Source organism: Sander vitreus, chromosome 12 (assembly GCF_031162955.1).
Source record: "Sander vitreus isolate 19-12246 chromosome 12, sanVit1, whole genome shotgun sequence".
Taxonomy (NCBI): Eukaryota; Metazoa; Chordata; class Actinopteri; order Perciformes; family Percidae; genus Sander; species Sander vitreus.
Genome location: NC_135866.1, coordinates 26,920,977 through 26,948,799, shown reverse-complemented (window position 1 = coordinate 26,948,799; position 27,823 = coordinate 26,920,977). Strand labels below are relative to the sequence as shown.

The following is a 27,823-nucleotide window of genomic DNA, read 5'->3' as shown; positions in this document are numbered from 1 at the left end:
TTGAAAAACTGAAAAGAAAGGCTTTTAGGTCCGTTTTGGTGAGCCCAGAGGGAAAATATGGTATTTGAAAAGTAGCCTACATTTACGGTAGCTAGCTAACGGTAGACTACAGAGAAAGTGGGATATTTTTACGTCCGTTTCAGAGCGACAGAGGGAAAATATTTCAGTCGACACATTAAGTGGAACTGAAATTTGCGTTCTAATCCGGTCCGATTCCTACCGGTTGCGTAGGAACCGGTTCCATTGTGGAACCGGGTTTCGGTAACCAACCCCTCCCCTCTCCTATACTCGCCGTCTTGTCAGCTGCTTATATTGTTCGCCTTCTTCTAAAATATTAGAAACACCAAAGCAAGACAAGAAAAACCCATGTAGGCATAAATTATTTCTCATAATTTCAAGTTTCACTTGGCTATTCTGTCCAAGTGACCGCTTGTGTTGTCACATTAATGCACTGTTAAACGCTTCATGTTCCTCTGAACAGTCCTGCTGTGTGTTTAGCTCCGTTACTGTAGCTGTTAGCTAGGCCTGTAACAATTATTAAATAATTGTCTAACCGCAATATTTTTACATAATCGCGGTTATTTTGTATAACCTCAATTAAAGCATTAGGGCATTGCTTTTTTAAATGAAATTGGTCACACTATTGTTTGGATCTATCAAACACGTTTCCAATACCGGCGTAGCGTCACTTAACAGTAACGTTAACGTTAGCTGTCCTGTGGATTCCTACCAGAGGACGCTCCAAAATCCCCCGAAGCACCGTAACACGTGTTTAAGTAATGCAGTTAGTCCGCCTGTGGGGTTTAATCTACTATGGTGCTTTGTTTAGTTAGTAACGTAAACGTAAATTACAACGCTGTAGCGGAAATGGCCGTCATTCATAACATTATGCTAACGTAGTCCCAAGGGGATTTGTGCTTTTGTTTTTCTAATCTGTAGATAACAATATTTGCTAACTTTTGCTAAGGTCCTAATGAGTAGGACTGTTGATGGTAATCGTCGATTTAGTTTAGACATGCCAAATTGTAATTATATAAGTGATTATTGGTCGGACTGTTTAGCTAAACAGTGGCAGCTGCCACTTGTTGCCATAGCAACTCCAAACATCCTGGGCTGAAGCTGTCTTAATACATCCATCTCAGAAGTGGAGCGTTATGCCTGCCCGGCACATCTGGTGGAATCACAAGCGTTGTCTAGAGTGGCTTCACAGCAATGCCCAGTGGAAGCGCGTGGCGTTAGCTCCGTAGCCAAACATACCGCAGGCCTCTGTCCCCCAGCGGCGGCTAACAGCTGTCTAGCTCTCCATCTGCCGATATCAACATGGATTTGTTGCTCACAATGTAGTATTATCAGGGGAAAATGAGGGTGCGTCTCCTGGATGCGTCAATAGTGAGTTTACTGCGTCTTTTGTGATTTTAATGTGTCAGAGACGCGGGAAGCACAGCTAGCTACATCCCTTGGCTGAGGTGGGAATTCTCTAATCGATTCTCATTTCCTCTAACAATAACCCCACACAACTTCATATGAAAATGGGACTAAATAAGCAGCAATTGTTTAATTAAGCCTGTCGGTGTTCTTTCAGAGACCCCTCTCTAAATGTCTGCTGACTGTGGACTGTGCGGACTGTGACTGCAAGTAAAAATTGTTTCCGTCAGCTGCTCTATTCATCGCTCCAACTGAAACCAGCTACCATCAGCAAACTAACTTCCCATGAACTAAGGCTGCTGCGGCATGGAGTGTTGTATTGTATTTATTTAGGCTTTGTGTTAAAGGTACATTATAAAGTGATGCATTTGACATTCATGGCTGACTTGGTTAAATAAAAAAAAATAAAAATAAAAAAAAGGTTTTAGTAGAAAAGTCTGTCCATTGCAGGGCTCGACGGCTGCAAGCGTTTAACCCGCATTTGCGACTAAAAACAGATGTGTGACTGTGAACTAGGGCTGAAACGATTCCCCGAGAAACTCGAGTAAAGATCTTTTCAGACGGGAAGCTATTGACATGCCTAATAATTCATTTTCAATGCAAGGCGAGCGGGCAGGTTGGGAGGCACGGGCAATCTAACAGGCGGATCCCCAAGCAGGCCCAATACCGTGAAACTGTCGCGACCATGCTCCTCTTGCGCTATGCCTGCCTGCTGGGAAATTGTAATAGGAATTTTATTGATTCATTTTATCAAATTGTTTAATCAAGAAAATAATAGGAAAATGAAGTCATAAAAAATAGTTAGTTGCAGCCCTTCTGTTCTCGCCACTTCCCCTTTCTCACACGTCTTGACCAGTTCTGTCCTTCCTGCTAAAACTCCCCTAACACACAAACATCTCGATTTTTACTAAAATATCCCAAAGCCTGACTGAGTGCAACAGACATGCAGTCATGCAACAGAATCTCTTAGCCACTCAATGAATCTGTTGAGTCATTCAGATGACCATCAGGCATTTATATTGTTATAGTTGTAGTCACGCTAGGAAAATGTCAGGTTAAATAAAGCAGCTTCCATCATAAACTTTTATTGGAAAATGCAGCCAGTCGGTTAGTCAGTAGACAAAAGAAAAAGTTGCACACTGTTAAAAAGGTCAATAATCTGAGCTAAAGACATGAGATATAACAGCCCATGCCAGCATGAAAACAAAAGAGCTGACAGTCTTTGGTTCCCATCACATCCAGGGTTTTCTCTGCTATTATATGGCTTAGGCGCAGCGTAAAAACAATGTGGAGAGCATCTGGACGAGCCGAAGGATGGGACCATTACGGCCCAGTTGGTGACCAACCCCAATGGCTGCACAGCGCCCCAGGGAAAAACCCTGACATCAGATCACAACTGCTTAGGATGCACCTCTTGGGGCAGCCGTGGCTTAGGTGGTAGAGCAGTCGCCTACCAATCGGAAGGTTGGTGGTTCAGTTCCTGGCCCTGCAGTCCTATGTCGAAGTGTCCTTGGGCAAGACGCTGAACCCCGAATTGCTCCCGATGCTGCGTCATCGGAGTGTAAATGTGTGTGAAATTTTATCTGATGAGCAGGTGGCACCTTGTACGGCAGCCTCGGCCACAGCGTACGATTGTGTGTGAATGGTGAATGGTTCCTGTACTATGTAAAAGCACTTTGAGTGGTTGTTAGGACTAGAAAAAGCGCTATATAAATACAGTCCATTTACTCTGTTTATCTAACTGTCCTGCTAAGTGTCTGACCCAAACGCCGCTGCCATGGGAAAACACGACATTCATGTAACAGCCCTGGTCAGCATGGCTCTGCAAACCTCACAGGCCCGGGTCCCACATCTTCACAGGACTAAAACTAACTGGGCCCAGGGCCAGATTTACAGCTGGGTGGAACAACAAGCTACATCTGGTCTGCATCCAAACCCTGGATAAGCAGTAAGAAACCGGAGTCCATGTGAAACTGTTGTTAAAATAAGCAACAGAAAAATGCACTCGAAGAATAATACGTATCCCTCTCAGTGCAACAAAGATACTATATTAGGCTGGGTATCCCCTGCAAAACAATATACAGTAACATAACGATATATTTGTCCAGGCCAGGTCATTTGCCCAGCTCCAAAAATGGCCATGGACCATAGAAATAGAATGAGATAGCACGCTACAACGGTCACAGATCTTTGCAACGGTACCAAAAAAATGGCCGACACTCTTACCATCCTGCTATGTTGATTTGAATAGGAAAGTCCATTCTACCCTCATCTACTGCTGAAATAATTGGTCACGTAATCAATTAATCGCGGGACAACAGGAAATCACTCAACAGCGGGCGGCTGGCTAGTTAGCCAGCTTGCTCATTCTGCATTGCTTTCATGCGACGGTGGTTAACGTTACCGAAAATGAGCCGAAAAAAAGTTGACAGTCATCTGGCGATGGCGATGTGCTTTCCTGCACTGTGACAAGACTACGTGGATGAAGCAAATAACAATTCTGATTTATCAACACAGGTGCACAGAGGGATTGTGCAACTGCAGGTGGACACTCACAGCCGTTTGGATAGTTGTAATTGCGTATTGCCTCAGAGAGAGAGAGAGAGAGAGAGAGAGAGAGACACCACTACTGGTACAATTACCAACGCACTTATACTGTACTATACAGTCTATGGAACACACTCATTTCTGGTGAAAGAGCGTCACCTTTTATTCTTAATGGCGGTGGATATGGATTTTGTGCCCACTAGATATTCATCCGCGTACCACTAGAGGGCGCTTGTGTACCATAGTTTGATAACCAGTGCTATAACAAAGCTATACTTTATTCTAACAAAGACCAAGGTCATTTCAATAGACAAAACATTTGGAAGAGAATATGCAACAGACCCTACAGGTTGGTCTGCATTTCAGAAGCTTTGAAATTCACCCGAGCGTTATTTGGTTTGGTACAGAAGCTGATTTGCTCGTTGTTTGGATCTCTGGAGCTGAGCGGAGCTGTGGTGAATTTTAACAAGGTGGTAGGCTGATAGAACACTGAACAGCGCTGGCGAAGCTGCTCCACAGACTGCATTTCTAACTGCAGAAAGAGACCTTTGGCTCAGAGCTTAAATGTGACTGAGTGTGCTGCAAAAGGAACACGGAACTAAAACAATGTGTCAGAACAGGAGTGCAGAGGAGATGACCGATTGCTTCTGACTTTGAGCCAGAAAGCTTAGCCCTGCTTCATACTGACTGGAAAAACAGACGCGCGCACAAATGAACGCAGTGAATAAATAACCTAAATATATAGGAGACAGTCATTAGGTATTTCTAAGTCACTAAATAGAAATTCCAGATCATCTTTCTGCCATAACATGTCATGTTTTGGTATGGTGGTGAACTCAGTAGCACTGACTGAAAGACTGCTGCAGTCACACCGAGCTGTAGCAAATATGTGACTATGCAGAGCACCGGCGATGACTTGTGAGAATACTGCAACCACCAGACAATGCAGATACTGCTGCTACAGGTACAGAGAGGAGAGGGAGGAAGGGGGGGGGGGATACCCTGGAAGCATTGGAATTTTTTTTTTTTTTCAGCAAAAATGCCAAACGTTCCATTGTTGCACCGTCTCAGTTGTGAAGATGTACTGCTTTGTTTCTGATGTGGCGGTTGGTCGGACAAACAAGGCAAACGATGACATCATATTGGACTCTGGGAAGTTGTGGTGTGCTTTTTTTGTTTACTATTCTCTTACATTTTATAGACCAGCCTTTATATAAAAATGAATCGGTAGGGAAACTAATCGTTAACTGCAGTCTTTTTGAATCAGCAAAGAGCAACGCATGAACGTGAACTTAAATATGAGAGTCTGGCCATACCGGACTCTCACGGTTATTTATTTAAATATTAATGTAATGTTTTAACCAGTTTTGTTAACTGTGGTTTCTTAACACAAGCATAATATACATTTTTGTTTATCAAATTGTCAGAAATAACAGGTAAATCAGGGTTTCCGCTATATACATGTAGCAGCGGTGCACTGTTGCATAAAAGGATCTACATACGGCCCGTGGCTCGCCAAAAGGGTCCAATCAGGCCCAATGGATGACTGTGCAAAGTGTGAAAACTGCAGAGAAGTAATTCATTCCAATTCCAAATGTACCACTTTAATCTCCAATGTCCAAGTTCTTTTTCCGTAAAGTTACGACTTTAATCTTAGAAATTCTACAACGGCCTTAAAAACGCCGTCGGAGCAGAAGTAACTTGCGTTTACCAACATCAAGCTGACAGGAAAGTCTGTGGCAGATACAGTTTCTGGTCTTTCTGGAGTGGTTTAGTGGTCTGGCCCACTTGAGATCAAATTAGGAAAATGTGGCCCATGAACTAAAATGAGTTTGACAGCCCTGGTTTAGATCATAGCTTGTGAAGATGTGCAGTTAAAAGGTTACTTCAGTGTGTCAGATGCATATTCAAATCCTTCATTTTCAGGTTGTAACTACAAACAGCAGACATTATGCTGTCACTAAAACCTGTAGAGTTTCAGTCTTAAGTTTTAGTTGGCTACTTTTTACTTACATAACAAATGTCTGAAGGTGAAAAACAAATGTTGAAAGCTGGATTCAGATTCAATAAGTGGAGTTGATCAAAATGACATCAGATTGGGAAAAAAATGCTATCAAACCCCGACTCTAGGTTCAACTTAAATCATGCATACTGACATACAGTTAACACCGTTCTGCAAAAACTGCCGCTGGTGTATTTAGCCCTCTGTGCCAACGGACTGTGTGTAACAGAGTGAACCTTTTACGTTACCCAAAGTACTGGACCTGATTACAAATTGATTCCTGGTAATTACATTTGTCCAGCACACAGACCAGCTGGATTACAGCTTTGAATGGCATTATAGGCTAGATATGGCTTTATTAAGACTTACATAAGAACTGCCATTCTCTCAGGATCAGCATGTTCCTGCTGTATAAACATAACACTGTACTGCAAAACATACACATAATTACAACCTTGACAAGTATGTTTGGAATACCAATGTAAGATATACTGGCACAAATATGAAATAAATCTTAGATTTGTTTTTATACAGTCAGTATAAAGACAAGAGTTGAATTGCAAATTTGAATAGAATTAATGGGTCGAAGGTTGCTGCTTGCCGATTGAGCTATCAGCGCCTCTCTGTCACCGAGTGACCCCGTCCACCCTCATGATAAAACACCAGCAGCAGGACAGCTGAGCTGGGTAAGCATTTGGGTAAAGGCAGGGTGGTTAACAGGCGCAAAGATTAACTTACGTTAGCTAAAAAAATGATGAGTCAGTCAAATGCCTTTTGTCTCCAAAACACATTCCAAGCAGCTTAGAGGACAGACTCACCGCCTCTGCTGACATGTACATGGCAGCTCAATACAGCTTGATGTGACCGAGATGGAAACCTTCAGAGCAACAAACAACTAACCTAGCTTATCTAACGGTAGTTTGCTAGCTAGCTTACTCTAGTAGGCTGCTGTTTAGCTTGACTTGCGGGTGCAACAATTGAAGCAGGTCCTCTCTTCCTGTTGTATAACGACAGGAGAGTGAAAGACAAGGAAGCTATATTCAAATGGCTCTGTATAAAAATAACACTAGGTACGAGACTGGACCTACATCTAGCCATCATTACCACCAGTGGCTGTCGAGTTAGCTAGCTGGTGGCTAGAAGAGTGCAGGTTTAATATGAAGCAAACATACCTCATACTGGATGTACTGCTTTCTCCACTCCGGGGTGATGTGAGCTGAGAGATGCTCCGTGAATTTCATTTTGACAGCGTGGTGGTTTTCCCTCCCCTGCTTTTATTGTAACCGGGACCCGGTGGGTCAGTTGAGGAGCGGGATGTTTTGCCGAGCTGGTTTAACGTTACAAGCGTTTACACAGTCATCCGAAGATTTCGATCAGGCTGCACGGTCTAAAAGACAGAGAGATGCCTTTTTGTCTTCACGTTAAACTAGCTAACGTTAGCTACCGGCGCACATTTTTCTGCCGTCTTGGACACATTCGACGAAAAGCTGGTGGAGTCGCAACTTAGCTAAAGGACATAATGCTTAAATGTAGTTTTATCTGTAGAGCCAATATCGCAAAATAACGGTTAGGCTCACTGTGCTGTCGCTAGCTGGGTCTTGCTATCTCGTTCTCTGTTGTTCTCCTCTACCTCTCTCTCTCTCTCCACCTCCCGTCTCCCGCTGCATTCAGGTGCAGTTGGGAATATTTAAATAACCCAATCTTGAGCGCACATGAATATGTTGTTGATGGGTGTAACCAGGGTGTAACAAGGTGTGGCCCAGCCCACCTTTAGAAAACGTCATCCAACCAGCACGGGTAAACTGGTCGTTTTTAAACTTAATGGTGGGGCAATGCGCTGACCATCAAGGGAAGGGATAAAAAGTGATACACTCAACTTATGTTCAGGACAGGAGCTGTCATTGTATGCCCTGTTTTACTTAGACATTACTGTTCTTGTTGTTCGTCAACGGATAACGTTAGTGTTTTCCTAATCCACTATGCTTTGCTGGGTTTTGTGTGTGCTTAACAACAATCATTTTGTCCATGATGTTGTTGAACTTCTCATCACCAACATATCTACATTTACTAGATGCCCTGATAACAGTCTATGCCTGAGACAGACTCCTCACAATTTTATTTGAACCATAATAACAATGATTAATTCTTGCTCCGGATAGCGGGCCTTAACATTTATAATATACTGCCCAGTCCTGTATCTCTGCAAATCTTTTTAATTGTATCTCTTTTCAACTTGGTCTTAGCATTCATCTCAGTGAACAGTGAAATGTCTTAACTATCCGATGACACCTGAATGTCACACGTGTGACGTCGCCAGCCACCTTTGGGAGAACACGACGTACATGTAGATTGTCTTTTTAGTAAGGGGTGGAATTCAGACGGAAAGTTACCATGACATATATCCTCTGGGTGTGTTTGTGTCTGACTTGGTGAGAATGCAGTCACAAGATCCAAATATAGACAGCCATGGAAAACGTAGAATAACAGTCACCTTATGATATCTTGTGGTGGGAAGTATGAAAATATGTTACATGTCATGTAGCTGACACACACTATCCAAAGCGACTTACAATTGCTATATATGTCAGAGGTCGCACGCCTCTGGAGCAGCTAGGGGTTAAGTGTCTTGCTCAGGTTGATTGATTGATTGATTGATTGATTGATGTATCACAGTGAGAAATCGAACCCAGGTCTCCCACACCAAAGCCACGTGTCATATCCACTGCCCCATCACCGCCAGCCCAAATATAACAGCAAGAAACAATGGAAATATTCATAGGGAATGACTGTGATACCGTAGATAAACTGGGAACTATATTCTCAGAAGGCGAAGCACTGCTACTTCTGCTACTTAAGCGGAGTGATATTACTCCAACTCTGAGCGAACGCTCTGCTCCTCACCACGGGGCTTCTCAGGTGCTGTGAGCAAATCACTCCGCCCAGGTAGCAGAAGTAGCAGTGCTTTGCCTTCTGAGAATATAGTTCCCAGTATGTATACGGTTAGAAGATGGCTGTGTCTCATGTGACCTTGTTATTTGTACACGCTGTGACTATACAAATCACAACATGTAAATAGGAACATGTTGGCGTTATTTTGTCACTTATTGGGAGCAGTAGGCTAGATGAAGACGGTTACCTCCAGGATCTGTGCTAAGCTAGGCTAGCGGTGGGGGCGTCAGACAGAGTTACGACAGCACGGAGATGAGAAGGATATGTATGGACTTATCTAACTCTGGGGGATACGGTGAATAAGCTAAAGTCACAATAAGTCGACGTGTTCCTTTAAGATTTATTTTAAGGGGGTTTGCTAATAATGAGATTACAGTACAGAGGCTGGTGGACAACTTTGTGGAGTGGGCTGGTAAGAATCACCTGCTGCTGGAGGAGATGTGGACATGTTTGAGGAGTAACAGATACCTGGGAGTTAACATCGACAGCAGGCCGAACTGGAAAATCAACAGCACTGCTGTTTATAAGAAGGAGGATGAGCAGACTCGAGTTCCTGAGGAAGCAGCGATCCTTCAACGTGTGCAGCAGTTGGAGTGAGTGTTGGAGATGTTCTACCAGTCTGTTGTGGCCAGCGCTCTGTTCTCCTCTATCGTCTGCTGGGGCAGCAGCATCGGAGCCAGCAACACAAACAGACTCAACAAACCAGTCAAGTTTATTCATATAGCACGTTTAAAACAACCAGGGTTGACCAAAGTGCTGTACAAATTGAAGTGCACGGCACAACAAGTAAAATCAAAGCAAAAGGAGTCATAAAATAACACAAATAAAAATAAAATAGCAATAAAAGCAAGACAATACAGTACAACATGTAAGAATAAAAGAATTTCAAAATAATTGAATACAAATAAATAATTACTAAAATGCTATAAACCTCTAAGAGCAACCAAAGGCCATTGAAAACAAATATGTCTTGAGATGTGTTTTAAAACTATCAATGGAGGGGGAGATAAAGTGGAAGATTATTCCAAAGCTTTGGAGCTGCCACAGAAAAGGCACGATCTCCCTCACCCACTAACTTCGATCGAGGAACAGTTAAAAACAATTGATTCGAGGATCTAAGAGGCCTGGAATTGGAGTATAGGGCTGAGGAGTTCTGAGACATACTGGGGAGCCTTTCCATGTATGGCTTTAAAAACAAATAAAAGAATCTTAAAATCAATCCTGTATTTAATAGGTAGCCAATACAGTGATGCTAGAATCGGTGTGATGCTTTCTCTTTTCCTTGTGCCAGTCAGAAGTCTCGCTGCAGCATTTTGCACCAGCTGCAGGCGAGACAACGAGGACTGGCCAACACCCAGGCACAGTGAGTTGCAATAATGACTAATAACTAAGGAAGGCTGGCTCCGTTATTGGCTGCAAACAGGACACATTTGAAGCTGTGGTGGAGAGGAGGTCACTGAACAAACTGTTATCCATCATGGATAACCCCCCCCAAACACACACACACACACACACACACACACACACACACTGGTCCAACAGAGGAGCTCCTTCTCTACGAGAGAAGCTACAAGAAATCATTCCTACCACAGGCAATACAACTTTTTAACACTTCATCACTGAGTGTTAGATAAGACTCATATTCATCACTGTACATCACAACTGCACTAAGTGCAACTTGCACAAACATAGGTTTACTTGCATCTTTATTAGTACTGTTTAAGTAGTTGTACATTTGTATTCCTAACTTGTAGATATGTTGTACATGCTCCACTTTGTTTAAAAAAAAATATTGGTTTTTGTATTCTATCCTATTTATTATTTCATGTATATTCTGTATGTGTGTCTGATATTTTGCTGCTGTAACACTGTAATTTCCCATTTTAGGGATCAATACAAAATCTATCTACACCCTCTAGTGTTCGAGACAAGACATTGCATCCCAACGTTCCTTTATTTCAAATAAATATTCATTTGAAACAAAAATCTTGTCTTTTAAGACACTCTTTGCTGTCATATTTCTTTCATTGTTTATATTGAATGTTTTTTTTCAGCAGAGTTGAAAAAAAAAAAAAAAAAAGGTGCTAGTAGTGCTGTTAGTTACAGCAGAAGCAGTATTCAAAGTGTTAGTAGAAGCAGCCCAGCACTAGTAGTGGTAACATCAGTCTTTACACTTCAGAGCTATTTACATTTTTTTGGAAGACATTAGTTTTTTTCACAGAACTGTTTCCACTGTTGTATATAATTTGATTTAACCATTGTGGAAGGTACGTTCAATTCAAAGGAAAGACAATGTGTACCGTTACTCCGGATGAATAATGATTTGACTTCTATACAGACTTAAGAATTAAAGACAAAGCTTTAAGTAAATCCCTTAGTTTCCCTCCAAGTTTTCCTATAGACAGATTACCAAAAATCCAAAAATTACCAATAAAAAAACTGAATAAAACCAGAAGGACAGTGAGAAATATAGAATATATGGGCTATTTCTGAGCGTTCAACAGAGTGACTGCTTTGGGAAAGAAACTGACTTTGTGTCGGCTGGTTTTGGCGAGCAGTGCCCTGTATCGCCTATCAGAGGGAAGGAGTTTGAACAGTTTGTGACCAGGATGTGAGGGGTCTGCAGAGATTTTTGCTGCACTTTTCCTGACCCTGGACCGGTACAGGTCCTGGATGGAGGGAAGGTCAGCTCCAGTGATCCTTCCTGCAGCCCTAATTGTTCGTTGCAGTCTGGCCCTATCCCGTTTGGTGGCTGACCACATTATAGGCCAAATGCTTTTTAACACAAGCCACTTTGAAGTTGGGGCAATGTGTCCAAATAGAAATTATACATATAATATATATATATATTTTTTTTATAGTAATAATTATTTTAATTTTAATTTTTTTATCCCCACCACTTCCAATCCCTCACCCAACCTCAGGTTCTGAGGCCAAAAATGCATCCAAGCCACCTCCAGTTGGGAAAGGACATTTGGGAGGGACACTTGGGAACAGTCAATCCCCCTATTAAAACCAGGCCAAATGTCCAATTTTTAAGTAAGGGAGGTACAGTGTTAAGATCAGAGGATGTTAAGGGGATCACAGACTGTCAAAGTTTAGTCAGGATACAGTTTTGAAACCATTTAAACATTCTTTTCAAATGCTGTAAAATGAAATAAAAGCCCCCAAATTGAATGGAAATAATCATAATTTTTTTTTTTTAAATGTTGTATGGGTTCCGTACAACGTACCTACAGTTGTGCTCATAAGTTTACATACCCATGCTAAAGTTGACTAAAAAGAGGAATAAAAACCATCTTTTGGAAATTTATCTTAATAGGAAAAATCCAATCTTTAAGGACACCAATTTTCTTTGTGAATGAATAATGTATCGTAAATAAATAAATGTTCTTCCTTAAAATACAGGGAGCATAAGTAAGTACGCCCCTATGTTAAATTCCCATAGAGGCAGGCAGATTATTATTTTTAAAGGCCAGTTATTTCATGGATCCAGGATACTATGCATCCTGATATAGTTCCCTTGGCCTTTGGAATTAAAATAGCCCCCCCCCCCACATCATCACATACCCTTCACCATACCTAGAGACTGGCATGGTTTTATTTCAGTTAGCCTAATAGCTGGTTTGATTTGCATTGAGAGATGATCTTATGGAAAGTACCCCATGCCAATCTCTAGGTGGTATGTATACTTATGCCCCCTGTATTTTAAGGAAAAACATTTATTTATATACGATACATTATTCATACACAAAGAAAATTGGTGTCCTTTAAGGTTGGATTTCGCCAATTTTTTTTAATTAAGATCAATTTCCAAAAGATGTTTTTTTATTCCTCTTTTTGTAACTTTAGCATGGGTATGTAAAAAGTTTGTTCTCTCTTTACTTTCAGTAAAGCCAAATTATGTTTATGAGTGTGGTGGTCACAGGCACACAATTGAAGGTTTAAGTTACACACTCCAACATCACCACATGTTCAGTTGTTTAAAGTTGCAGTCACATTATGGTACATAAAAGACGTTTGTTTGGTTTGAAATGACTTCATTAGCACCTAGATAAGGAATCAGAGTTTCTTCCTGCAAGTTGTAGTTAGTGTTCATGTTGTCCTCACGTCTATGTGTTTATTGGTTTGGACAGTTGGTATATAAGTGTCTCTCACGTCTCATTTGAGAGGTCTGTTAAAGGAGTTAACATTTTGATTTTGTTAGCCTTATTTTTCAGTAGAGTTATGTTTTGTTGAACTTTTTTAAGGGCCATATTACTCTTTGCCTTATTTACTTGTGAATCCTTGTTTTGGGGAAAATAAACCCAACCTTTTCAACTCTAAAGGTCCAGTGTGTAATGTGTTTAGTCGGTGTTGCATGTTCACAAACTTGTCCTTTTTCATGAATATTTACCACCACCATCAAGTATTCCTATTGGCTTAAAATTTTACATTTGCATTTGCATGAACTGGGGTAGACGCTCCATATTCATGCTCCATCTTGAAATACGTCAGCCGGTAAGAGACATACAGGACATACTGCTCCGCCTTACGCGTCATATGATAAACTCACAGGTGCTGCTAATGCTCAATCATGCAAAATCCAAGTTTCAGGAACAGGAGTTCTTCGCCCAGAAAAAGAAAAAGGATATTGAAAAGAACAAGAGACCGGCTTTTTGAAGCGTGAAGGCTACCGTAGCTGTAATACGTACTTTGAACTGCGTGGTGCGAGAGAATTGATTGCGATATATGATCTCAACGCTAGATGGGAGAAATTCCTACACATTGGACCTTTAAACCTGTGTTCTTGTGTTCCTTGACTGCTTGGGCCACGACAATGAGTCAGCCTACATATCATGAAAACCTATAAATACTTTACAGCTCTAAATTTAACGATCACAAAACCACATTTTTTATTTAATTTTAATGTTATCATTCATTTCTTTAATCATGTTTTACCAGAAGACAATTTGAATGTCCTATTCCTGGTGCTGTTGTTAATTATTATTGACTATCCATGCTTAATGGTAGCTAGAGTACAAGGCCACGTATGTCTTTGTTGCTATATTGAAAGAGATTTAGACTTTGTTCCTGTAAACAGAACGTCACCACTGACAGGGTCCCTGAGTACACAACTGCAGTCACATTTCACACAAATATACCGTGAAGGCTGCAGTTGCCTCACCGTTTGGTTATATAATATGTATTTCAACATGTTTTCTGCCTATTTCTGAAAGATTAATATGATAGACATGCAACCTGAAATACATTTAAGCATGTAACTAGATCAATAGAGAGAAACAATGTTGGATTACATAATCAGTGTGTGTGCGTGAGTGTGTGAATGGAGCTGAGTGGGTGTGTGTATGCGTTATACGGTATACGTGCATAAAAGACAACTGTAAATAGGATTTTGTAACACAACCTGAAACGTCTATGAAACACTGAGCGTGGCTGACACAAACCATACGGCCTGTGGAAACATTCAGAGAACAATCATTACCGGGGATTAACAGCCAGCCAGGGTCAGATTAGGCTGGCTAGTCTTTTAACAAGGCTGTTTGGATGTAAACAAGCTGGTGTCAGTAGTTTGAAACAGACAGGAAATATAAAGTCATCCCCAGCAACCTCAAAGTCCAGACTACAAAGCAGCCCCGTGGTTTTCAAATCCAAAACTGGGGCAGCAGTGTTTCCAAATGTCTCAGTTTTAGGGGCACGGAAAACGGCGAAATAGTGTGGATGGGAGGCGTAAATGTAGCAAAAGATATTCGTTTTTAAACCAAAACGAAGTAGTGTAGATGTAGCCTAAGTTTTTTTTATATACGTAGTTTTGTTTGAATTTGCGTTACCCACGTGTCCCCCGTCAGTATGGGAACGTAGTTTGGTTTGAACGGGACTACTCTGCACGTTGAAAAATGATGCCACAGGGGCAAGGGTGTAACTTTGGTTTGAGAAGTGTGTGTGTGTGTGTGTGTGGGGGGGGGGGGTCCTCCGCATTTCAACATAGATTTAGCGACTACGGTGATACAAAATCCAGGAAATAATTAAGTTGATCATAGTGAATAGTTCTTAACTATGTATAAGAAAAATATGTCTTACTTTCTTCATTCTTTAAAATAGAGGCAGATCACCGAGACCTATACAATAAAATAACTTATAGGTCTTGGTGATTGGGGGGGGGGACACAAACAGAATTTGAAAAAGTGGGGGGGACATGTCCCCAGTGGAAATAGCCTAGCACAGGGGTACCCAGAGCGTTAAAAAGTGATGCCGAGGGGTCCTGACCAAACTGCTATATTTGACGAGTTGGGAGTGAGAATGTGTTGGAAGAAGAGTGATCACAGTCGAAGCAGCAGAGATATCCTGACTTTTAGTCCCGTAAGTGTCAAACTCCAAAAAACACTATAGGTGCTGCATTTCTCATAATGCAACACAATAGCCTCTTATGTTTGAGTTTGACTGCCTAGTAAAAGCCATGTCTTTCGGACTCCACCTTTAGTTTGAAACTGTCTGTCAAGCCCGAGCTGAGGTTTTTTTAGACATACCCGTAGGCCTACTTTACTTGACTATTTCCATTTTATGCCTCTTTTAACTTCTACTTACTTAAATACAAAACACACAAGTGTATAAAATAGGATGCATTATCCACCTTCACCAACTACAACATTAATGTACTGCTTATCTATCAATACATTAATAATCCAATAAGATATAGATAAGATATAATTTATTGTCCCCGAAGGGAAATTTGTTTTGGACTCTGTCCAGTCCACAGCTGTACAAAGACAATACAAAATACAAAAATAAACATCTCTTAACACATACTCTCATGCAACACAAAACATGCTTTCATATACATTAGACAGGTATATAGTAAGCACATTAACTACTCCTTTCATTGGCCTTTTTAACTGAACAACCCTGTCGGCTGCATTCTCCACAATAAGTGTAGCACAGCCTACTGAGATATTGCACAACTAACATATTGCACAACCCCAATAGTCTACGTATTGCACAAATGACATAATGCACCAAATGCAACCCAAATAGCCTACATATCATATATAATATGATATTATATAACAATGACAGTGGCTATTCTACACAATAAGTACTTGTTTTAATACTTGGAGTAGATTTTCTTGCTAGTATTTCTGTAAGGTCAATATTTTGAACGCCGGGCTTTTACTTATAGAAAATAATTTTTATTGTGTTGTATTTTTACTTAAGGTACTATTATTTGAATACATCTTCCAACCCTGTGTATTTCTTATTTGGTGTAACAGTGCATTATGCTCATTTCTGTTTCGTCATCAAATGTGCACGTTGAGGCAAAGGGAAGAGTTACCACTTCAGAACTTTAATACATATTGGGTTTTAAGAAGGTCAGAACAAAAAGGGAAAAAAATGGTGGATTTTGCAACCACTATCATTATTTTTTACACACACAGCAGTGAGGTCAGCATGAGGATGCAAAGCCAGTTTCCCTCCTGATGACATTCATCCCTGCGAAAAGCATTACAAATGGAAAATACACTGCTTTTCCAAACAATAACCAGTAACAGAAAATAAATGATTGTAGACAATTACCGAGCACATACCAGTATGGTACCGTTAGCTGTGATATACATTCCAGAGAGAGGCATGCTACTGTACAAAAACTATTTGCAGCACACACTCACATACACCCTACCATTTTTCATTTCCCCCTACAATGATAAGGCCTGGGCGCAGCACCCAAGCCGTTTTGGCCACAACCTAAGCCGAATAAATGTAAAATCATCAAAACTAAGCATCAAAACTAACTAAGTGCCTTTTCTCAGATCTAATTGATTGTAGTTGGTCCCCAGTGGACTTCTTTAGTAAGTTTAGTCTTCAAGCTTTTTTTTTTAATGTTATTTATTTAATATATTGTTGAGCTTTTCCAACGTTTTAGACACAGATGGTAATAATAATGGTCCAAAATGATGTGAAATTGCATATTTCTTTTATTTAAAAAAAAAAATAAAAATCACATTTTCTTGAGGGAGGACCCCTAAACCCTTTTGCCAAATACAGTACATGCACCTAAGTCTTCCACACACTTAGGGAAAACATTGCATATACAGCATACATTCCCTACCAAATTCAAGCCATTCTGGAGCAGCGAGGCTTCTCTCTTGGCATTCACCGCGTGCCTTAATTGACTGATTTGAAATCAAGGTCCACTGTGAACACTGAGAGAGGACGCCCAGAGTCTCAGAGGGAGACAGAGTCAATAACCTTGAGGTAGAAAGTGCTGAGGTTAAACACAACATACTATAGATGTTTTGTATTCCTGCAGACTGTGAATATAGCCCTGAGCAACACTTTGAACTGAATTGCAAATATGTGTACAGCATCAACTGTCAATTTGTCTCTTGTCTGTATTTCTGCAATTCTGTAGTACTGTCACGGTCGCCTCACTGTCATCTTTAAAGGAAATGCCTTTTAATTCACATCATGTTAAAAAAAAAAAAAAGAAAAAAAAAAGGTGAACAAATGGAAAAAAATTGTCTATGCTTTGTTGTTGGAATTATTTCAAAACACACTTCTTTGCTGACAATATTTAAAGGTCACACACATACCTGCTGATCATCTTTCTTCCACTCTATACTTTATGGCAGCCATCGACTTTTTACAACTGCCTGTCCTGTTAGACAGTATTCAGATGTTAAAAAAAAACAAAAAAAACAATGCACAAACGCAGATAATATTCAATCTCTCTTTTTCCATGACAAGTCAAGGACACATGAAGCAGGCAGCCATTACAGAGTGGAGCCAATGCAGGCTGCAGGGATCTAAATGAGGCTAAGTCCAGATTTTGATGGAGTCTAATCAGAATGTAAACAGATGGAAACCTGAGCATCTGAATCGCGTCATCATGGTGAGAAATACGACCATAACGCACTAAAGTGTGCAAGGGCTTTTTTTCTTCGTCTTTTCTTGTGCCAAATGGTGACACACTGTCATTTCCCTCATGAAAAATGCAATTGAAATGTTATTATCAATTCACAATGATGATATTAAAATGTTATTATGGTATAATTAAACAGTGAAAATTACATAGGCTAAGGTAGTGTAATCTATATATATGCATCCTAGAGGCACCGCAGTACTGTAAACACACAATGAGTATACACATTGTCCCTGCTGGAATATTTTACAGATGATCAAATATATATGTATATATACATATATATCATAAACTAACAATAAGGTCACAATAAACACAATTTTGACAAGCGCAGACACTCAAAATGTCCCTATAGGAGTGTTATATAATTTTTACGTTACCCCTCCCGACATTATATGGAGCAGATTATTACAGTATCTAGGCCGTGCCGTGCAGCATTAGCCTATAAGCCTGAACAACCACATTCTGTCAGACAATAAGCATACACAATATGCACTTTATTATTATTTTATGCACAAAGGCAGCCACTTATTATGAGATATATCGTTTAAAATAACAAGAATCAATTGCCTAAATATGAAGAACGTCGACCTCTGCAGAGGAACACGGAGCTGCTATAGTCTCCTTGTCGCATTATCTCCACCAGCAGGATCCATCATCCCGAAGCCTTAACATCCTCCCTCTCCGGCTCGTCTCTCCTCTTCTCTCCAGATCCTTTCATGTGGGACAAAAAAATAAAAGATTTCAAATTAAAAAATAAAATAAACTTGTCGATGAGGCGCAGTTTCTTTTCAGTGTTATCTTCCCCACTCCCTGGAGGGTGATAAAATGATCTTGGTTAATTGGTTTAATGTTCGAGACGAATTTGTCAAATGAAATAAAAGTGTTTGGATTCATCCTCCCGGACAGTGCGGAGGAGCGGGCGGCGGATTACGCACAGGAGAAGGGCGGGCTGACGTCACCATGCAGACAGATGCTCTCTCTCTCTCTCTCTCTCTCTCTCTCTCTCTCTCTCTCTCTCTCTCTCTCCCTCCCTCTCTCTCTCTCCCTCTCTTTCTCTCTCTCTCTCTCTCTCTCTCTCTCTCTCTCTCTCTCTCTCTCTCTCTCTCTCTCTCTCTCTCTCTCTCTCTCTCTCTCTCTCTCTCTCTCTCTCTCTCTCTCTCTCTCTCTCTCTCTCTCTCTCTCTCTCTCTCTCTCTCTCTCTCTCTCATCGCCACCACCACCACCCCTCCCCCTCTTTGCCCTTGAGACCGGGATAGGCCTCCTGCTGGGAGGATGCTGCCATTTGGCTCTGTCACTTTGCTGTGTTCCCCATTATTCAGCTGTTCGATTTGAAAACAGCACAATTATCACTTTTTAGAAAGACAATTTATTTATTATATAACAGAATATGGTAAGAAGATATTACATTTGTCATAGCCACGGTTGTATAATGTGTTCACCTTGTGAGTGTGTGTGTGTGTTAGTGTTATCAGGGTAAAATGTGGTACTGGAGACAACTAACGGGAACTGTAAATCTGGAATCTGTCTGTCTGTCTGTCTGTCTGTCTGTATGTCTGTCTGTCTGTCTGTGCACATATTTTGTCACGGCGATAGCGTTGCAACCCATGCGAGATGCAGGATTGCAAGATTCGCGAAACTTTACAGCTGTGTAGTTGAGATCAAAATACAGTACATGTCGAGTTTGAAGATGGGTGTGGTCTGAGCAAGGGCGCCGGAAGTACAGATGTAAGAAGTAGGGAAGGGCTCTTAGCCCCCCCACACACTTTCTACCTGCTCTGCTGTACAGCATGCCTGAGGACAACCATTGTAACCTTGCAACCACAACCATGTGACATTTATTTTTAAGTGATGCCTCAAGCTCATTTGCATTACGTGCACAACTTAAAGCGTAACTCTCGCCAAAATGCAACCTAGGGTCTTTTTGTGAATGTACCCGAGTCAAACTTTTGTTTAAAAGCATATTTAGGACGTAAGCGACTCACTGTAGCTGTTGTTCTTCCGGTCGCCGTCTATCAAGCCAGTCAAAAATAGTCGAGGGAGGAGAGTAAAGATGGAAAGCTCCTAAAGCTTAGTTCCATATACTTGCACGGATAATTCGTTGTTTTGTCATTAGTGAAACACAATATTGACCTTGTAGTTGAAAAAGGAGCCTCAAGAATGACATTTCCTCCTATGGAGTCCGTTCATTTGCATTCTGAGATCGCCTATTTTTGACTGGGAAAATGGCGGATAGCGTAAACAACAACTGCTAACGTGAGTTGCTCAAAACCTTTCTTTTTAGTAAACTCTGGGTACACAACCAATGTTGTCAATGCTTTGGTTAAGGTGTAGAGCCCCTGGTGATACTTTGAGCAAAGTTTCATGTTGTGTCGAGCCTTCTTAGTGTTTTAAAAATAGCTATTTTGAGGCTAGCATAAAAGTGCCCCTAGCACTCCCATTCAAAAGGTCATTTGACCGAAAAACGAAGATAGGGTAAATCTTAAAAGTGACGCTTCCGTCCTCAAATATGCTTTTAAACGAAAGTTTGACTCGGGTACATTCACAAAAAGACCCTAGGTTGCATTTTGGCGAGAGTTACGCTTTAAAGCTATAGCGCGTAGTTTCTGTCACCCGCATGAGGAATTCTAAGTAATGACAACAAAACTGATGATGATACAAGCCTTCCGTGTACGTGCACTAGCCCCTACCTGTCCTCCACGTAGTTGCTAGTAGCCAAGGAGGACACGGAGGATTAAAAAAACATGATGGACTCTTCAGAAGAGGTCATTATCTTCACTCGAGCTTCTGCGTGCGAATGTCACCGGGCGCCACAATCTTCTGAACATAGCCATACTGAGAAATACAGAGAGAGTTGTGTGGAGCTGATAGTCTTAATTAGCTTTGTAGAAACTCATTTGGCAATGGCTTGAATGTAATGGACGTTTATTAACATCAAAAAGTTACGCACTAAAGCAGCTTTAATTTAGTTAGCATACAATAGCTAATAACTAATAACTAGACTTGTGTTAGCAAAGCCAGACTAAACTCATTTGTTTTAGGCAAGAACAAAAAACATTCTTAAGTATATACATATATAACGGTGGCAGTAGAGACAATACAGTATACACATACGTATGTGTTGAACTGCCTTTGGACAGTGTGATGTGTTCACTTACTGACATAGATACTAAATTATCTTCAAACGGAGATACAACCACTTAGCTTTTAAAAAAACTGAACAAAAAAACAACAAAACAAAGTGGCAACAAATCTTTGAACTTAACTGAACAAAATGATTTGAATCCGAAAAGTGATTTGTGATTTTCACCCCTAGTCACATTAGTCTCGCTTTGCCAGACCATCCACACGCTGCGAAGCAGAGGAGGATCTGGCTACTCCACACGGCATTTCAGGATGAGAGAAAAATGTGCTCTGGTTTAATGGCATTTCTTTAAACCAATCACAATCGTCATGGGCGGCGCTAAGCTCCGCACGGAGCCGCTGCAAAATAGTCGTGCGAGAGAAAACTCAGATTGGACAGATAGTCTAGCTAGCTGTCTGGATTTACCCTGCAGAGATCTGATGAACAGTCTGGCGAGGTCGGTGACTCAAGCCTGTTTGGTGTGTTCCGTGCCGTCGTCAGTCGGAGGAGCCGTCGACATCCATTTTGGCCGATTTTACTTGTTGAATCGGCCAGTGGGCAGTCGGACTCAATGACCAATCTGATTGGTGGAGTGCTAGCCCTTGACTAGCGAATCAGTGCTTCTTCCACAAGAAGAAGCCCGAGGGCTGACGACGCCGGTATCTTCTTATTACTAGCCTTCGTATTTTCTTCCGTTCAGCGAGTAATGACAACAACGATCCTTCTTGACTACTATCAACACTCTCTGATGAAAACAATGACTGACGACAGCGTGCTCTGTGTTTACTAGGTCTAGAGAGATGTTCCGTCATTTCCATTTTTTTGTGCGACAATACAGATTAGCGCCGCCTGCTGTTATGGAGACGTATTACGTCTCGCGCACACGCAGAACGTACGCTCAAGTCGCCATCGCTTCGGTGTGTTCCGAGGCACTTTTTTGAGAGATGGGAGCCGACTGATCAGTCCAACTGCCTTTTCTGCCGACGGTCGGCCGTCGGGTTGGTGTGTCAGAGCCTATAGTCCTCATAAATCCACCGAAGTTTAAAATTCCAACACAAAGAAAACGGAAGGAAATGGAAATACATGCATCCGGTGGAATTTCCTGCCACACAGGAGCAATCCTGGAAGTGGATCTTCAAGGATGTAGACTAAGTCACATTTACAACCAAAGGCAAAACTCCATCCCAGGTTTCTGTTAGATATGTGCTTTCATTTGACAGACTGTAACATGGCAGCACCTCTCCACTAACAGTATTTGACGATGCCTTAATAATTGCTTCCACACTTCTTTTTTCTACACGGAGACTCTGCTGCTGTCCTTCCACTCTTTTAAGAGTTCTGCCAGATCTTCTGAATGAAACACATTTCCTCTAAGAGGACATTTAGGCAGAAATTGCTTTGGGAACGGATCTATTCAGACCTTTTGAGGGTGAAAGCAGTCTTTGAGAGCTGTGATGCTTCATGAAATGATTGAACTGCGCTAGGACTGGGAGTCAATCCAGCACGGAAATTATGGAGTAGTTTCTTTGACTGCAGGACTGTGTCCCAATTACAAACACCAGAACAGAAGAACACTTAGTTCACAAATCTATTGCATGAGACAGGTGTGTCGGAGAGGACAGTAATTTGGGTTGAAAGTTGCAAACAAACTCCCGCACCAGTCATTCTTGCAAAAATACACTTATTTGCAAAGTTTCGTTTTTTTAGTTCATCGGGTGAAATTTTGCTAAAATGTTAAAAATAAATGTATTTTTGCAAGATGTAAGTGCGTGGGAGTTTGTTTGCAACACTGATAAACCCATCATTTAAACACAATGTGCTTCCTGCCATATCCTGTCATTTCAACAGACAGAATCAGGTATATGGGGACATTTCTGTTCAAGCTGAACTTGTTTTACGTCATGCTTCCCAAATGAAGTCAAAAATAAGTTGTGTGTGTGTTTTGGGAGCAGGACCAGAGAGGAGCAGATCGGAAAGTTCAATGACACTTCAATGTACCATCACTTCTCTGATGTGTCACCAAACACATCCATCAAATGGTGGCTGGAGCAGCAATTCTGACCACATGCATTTTCTCTCTCATTCCTTCTCACTCTAAGAAAGAATACACTGGCTCGCTGGGCTATTTTTCTGCAGAAAATTACACTAAGTTGTCATTTTGATACTTTAAGTACATTTAATACTCCTTTACTTTTACATACAGTAATTAGGATTTTAAATACGTGACTTTACTTGTAACAGAGTATTTCAACATTGTTGAATTGGTACTTTTTCTTAAAAGTATAATATGCAGGATTTTTACTAACAGTAAAAACAATATATATATATATATATATATATATATATATATATATATATATATTGTATTGTATATTGTATATATAGACTGATACAAAAGTAATCCTTCCCAATCATCACTTATGACCCACTAGAAGTGTGCGGTGGTGTCTGAATCTGCATATACCCTCCTCTCTGCCTGGATTTTGTCTTTTCTTCTTATTTTCCTGAGTCGGGACGTTTATAGGGGTGAACAAAGAGCCTTTGAGCCCCACGTGGGTGTGTCACCCCCAGCCAATAACAGCATGCAGGGTGTGCAGCCTGTTCTCTTTCCCAACCACCGCCTTGTCACGCCCCTCGGCGTCTGATGATATTTTTGTGCTTTAGAATGTAGCTGCTGTGAAACAATCAGAAAGTTGTATACCTCTGATTCATTGCTTTGTTCTTTTCATTCACTCTCTAGCTTGCTTAACCACCACTACTACGACTACTACTACTCTCTCTCTCTGTTTTCCCATATGAACTCCGGACAATGTCAGGAGAATCCCGAGTTTCCTCTTCACACATGTAGCCGGCAACAGGAGATCGTCTGTGTCAGTGTCGCTCCATTCTGACTCTGGGAGAAGTTTCCAAACTTTGTTGACTCTCCAGTTAGACATTTTCATTGCTGTCTTTGTAAATACAGCCTTTTCTTCACCCCTTGTCAGAAAAGCAATCATAATTCTTTATGACAAGTTTTATGTCTCAAAGGTTGAAAACATGTCCATGTCCACATTAACCTGCGAGTTGGCCCCAGGGCAAGAATGAGCTGTGGCCCCCCTTTTGGGCCCCCGTTTGAGGTTATTTGGTAAAGCACACATTTATTTACACCGTGTACCTTTCGACATACAGCTCCTCTACAAGACAAATGTGCAATGAATCAAATTACCATGACTGACACACGATAAGTATGGGCCCCTAGACACTCAGGGCTCCCAGAACCGTTGCCTTGAAGATAATATTTGTGATAACATTATTAGACCATGAAATATTAAGAAAAAATAATTAACATGTGAATAGTGCTGGACTTCATATCTAATTTGCAAACTGCATCTAGCAGCTACAGCAGATGTAATTATGTACATGAACATTAGAGGGCAGTCTTTCATTCATGGAATGACAAAACATGAGAAGCACCAAACTTCATATCATCACAACATCTCTTCTAATTATGCTAATTCCAAACAGAAGTGTGACTATCAACAGCGTTATATTTCACATATACATTTTAAAATAAATAAATGATAGGCTAAATATCCCCCCGGTGAAAAAATACGTTTTGAGACATTACATTGTTGATACTCTCTGTTTCACTCTCTGTAAAGCAGTTTGTCTCTCAGTTTTGGTGTTAAGTGTTGATTATAAACCGTCATCAGAATCATCAGGTGCTCTGTTTCCTCTTGTACTTCAGTTTGTGTTCATGGTGCAGGTGTCCTCAGTCATGACCCTGCTCGCTCCCTTCCTTCTGTTAATCTGATGTCTAATTGGCTAAATAGAGCAGATGAAGCTAAGACCAGGAATAAGACTACATCCCACACACACAGACATGTGTGTGGGGGTGTCCAAGTTAAAGGTTTGACAAAGTGTAAGGTTAGTACATCATGACCGAGTTAAGGAGATATTATATTATATTACATAGCCTGTAGTGGCAATCTGACCACAAAAAATGCCACTGGAGGGAATTTGAAACCATTCCCAACGCTTGCTGCTGCAAATAATGAGGTCCGCCATCGTCTTAAGGTTTAATCCTTTATTTTATAAATGCATTTCAAAACACCTACAAAAAGACTGACTGTGAAATATTAACGACGAGCAGACGAGATCTAAAAACATCACTCGCACACAGCTGAGGTTGAAAAACTGTGTGGCTTCCCAGATCCTAATTCCTCAATCCCCTTCTCACCTGTGATTCCCTTTCTAACCTCTGATAAGCACACATACATACAGGTGCGCAGGTGACGTAGCGAACAAACCATTCACACAAACATACCACACACACACACACACACACACACACACATACACATAATACACATAATACACGCACACAGCACATGTCCAAATTGGCCACAACATAGCCTAATAGCTTTATCCATCCAAGAACTCACATTTTATTCACATTTTGCTCATTTGACGGTCCCAGTTTTACATAAACTTTTTAGACAGTGTCAATTGAAATGACAATAAAATAATTTCCAGTACACTGGCAACTTTTATTTCTGTGTGAAAGAGACTTATAAGTCCTTACAAAACATACATCTCATCTTACTTGCATTGCCTTACAGCCTATATTTGCTGTGTAGCTCAACTTAAAAACCATAGGAATCTCACAGGTGACACTGAGAGAGAAATCATATCTTAAGACCTAAAATTAAATGTATGAAGTGGGGGAAAGCTGTATGGGGGTGGGTTTCTGTTTTACAGAAGCTCTCTAAATGTCTATTGGCCCTTTGTTCTGCCATTTATATGTTACAGTGATCGACCAAATGAGGTGTTGTAATTGAACAAATCTAAGAATACTAACCCGACAGCCATGATATCACCTCTGTGAGGCTGTACTGATGCACAGTGATGCTTTGAGCTAAATGCTAACAACATTCTCACATACTAACATGTTGTTGTTAAGCAGGTATAATGTTCACAAAGTTTGCCATCATTATTGTGTTAACATGCTGAATAATTTGTAGCAGTACACCAAAGTCAATTTTGACCTGATGATGGCTTTAGATGACAAGTCAGAGATTACCAAAGTGATTACATTTTTTCCTGAGGGGAACATGAATGTCTGTACTTAATTTCATTGCAATTCATCAAATAGTTTAGATCAGAGATCTTCAACAGGGGGTCTGGGACCCCTAGGGAGTCCTCAGAGTCACTGCAGGGGGGCCTCCAAATTGTTGTAAATTTTTCAAAGTTTTTTCATAAATTAAAATGTCTTAACATAATTCTAATATATTATTAGCACATATAAATCCCCACTGCTTACTGGCCTATTAAGGTAGTCACTAAGGCCATCCACAGATACAGTTCATCCTAAGGATTCACAGTGCCACATGTATGTTTAAAATTAAAACATGATTATTAAAATCATGCCAACAATTAGTAAGCTATTTTAATAGGTCAGTATTCTATGCAAAAAGCGTATGTATAAAGGCTTTAGGCCATCCTGGATGTTATTGTAGGCCCAGTTTAATATGCAACATCATTTTATACAATACATGTAGTAGGGGGTCCCTGCTCTATCCCTCTTTCAGTTAGGGGGTCCTTGGCTTAAAAAAGATTGAAGGCTCCTGGTTTAGATAGTTCACTTAAAGACACAAATGTCAATCTCACGGTGAGAGAAAAAGTCAAGGGATCCCCAAAGTCATTAGGATTCATCCTCTGAGGACCAGGAATGCCTGTACCGAATGTTGTGCCAATCCAATCTGTAAATGTTATTTTTTATAATTCATAGAATAAGTGAAACGTTAACCTGATGGTGCTGCTACAGAAAACGTTAGAGGATCTTCATCTCCTTAGAATTCATCTTCTGTGCACCATGAATGCCTGTACGACATGTAATGTTCTTGTAGGTTGTTAGTTATATTGTATAATACATGTTTCCTTTTTTTTATCCAAACAGTATGATAGTATCTATAATGTGTATTATTGTTTGTCTGGGCCCCTTTACACAAGCTATAAATTGATTACCAGGGTGTCCCATTGCACATATCTGCATTATGTCTTATGATTGTACTTCAATCGATCATCACATTACTTCACGTCCCTACAGGGAAGTTGTAGGAGGATAAGCCATTCTACAAACAAGTGACTTTTATTCAACACCTACTGTACCATCGCCATCTCAAACACTTGTCCAACTGTGTGATGTAAGTACCCATGTAGTTGGCCCCATGTGAAACTCACAGCTCAGCCGGGAATCAGGGAGCTCAGACATTTGGCACCTAGGCTTTGGCTCCGCACCCTTGGGTGACAGGAGCAAACTACATTCCTCAGGCCAGGCAAGTCATTCTGCAGTGTTTGCTGTTAGAAATAAGTTATTATAATGTGACTTTATTTACACTGTAGAACACGTCTTATTACAGTATCTAAATAAATCTAAATTGAAAATATAAAACATCATAAAATATGATGTGAGTTCAACAGGCAGACTGGAGGGAATAAACATAATTACAATATGGAAATATATACTGTTTATGTAAATTGACATTGCAGTTAATCAGGAATTACAACAATATAGCCTCATCCATGGATGAGTCAGCCTTTACCAGGCTTTCACAACGCGCTTATGACTTGTGCTTATGTGTGTGTGTGTGTGTGTGTGTGTGTGTGTGTGTGTGTGTGTGTGTGTGTGTGTGTGTGTGTCTGTGTGTGTGTGTGTGTGTGTGTGTGTGTGTGTGTGACCGAGCATGTTCAGAGCAGCAGGGAGATTAGCACTCACTCTGACTCTGGACAGCTTGGTGCGTGTCCTCGGCTTTTCTGACCGTTTGCTCGAATATTCCAGGAAAAACATTGAAATTAAGACATGGAGGGGCTTACCAAT

The 27,823-nt window shown here is 40.8% G+C and overlaps 1 protein-coding gene across 2 annotated transcripts in view; it reads right to left on the bottom strand.

Annotated features, from left to right (window-relative positions):
- Positions 1-7,644, bottom strand: part of LOC144527088 (xenotropic and polytropic retrovirus receptor 1 homolog) — a 48,025-nt gene extending 40,381 nt beyond the window's left edge. For both annotated transcript variants that reach the window (XR_013502791.1, XM_078264958.1), the window contains exon 1: positions 7,147-7,644. Coding sequence is in view for 1 of the 2 variants with exons in the window: in XM_078264958.1 (XP_078121084.1) it covers positions 7,147-7,215 (69 nt within the window). In the remaining variant the exon portion in view is untranslated. The remainder of the gene's footprint in view (positions 1-7,146) is intronic.
- Positions 7,645-27,823: the final 20,179 nt, after the last annotated feature.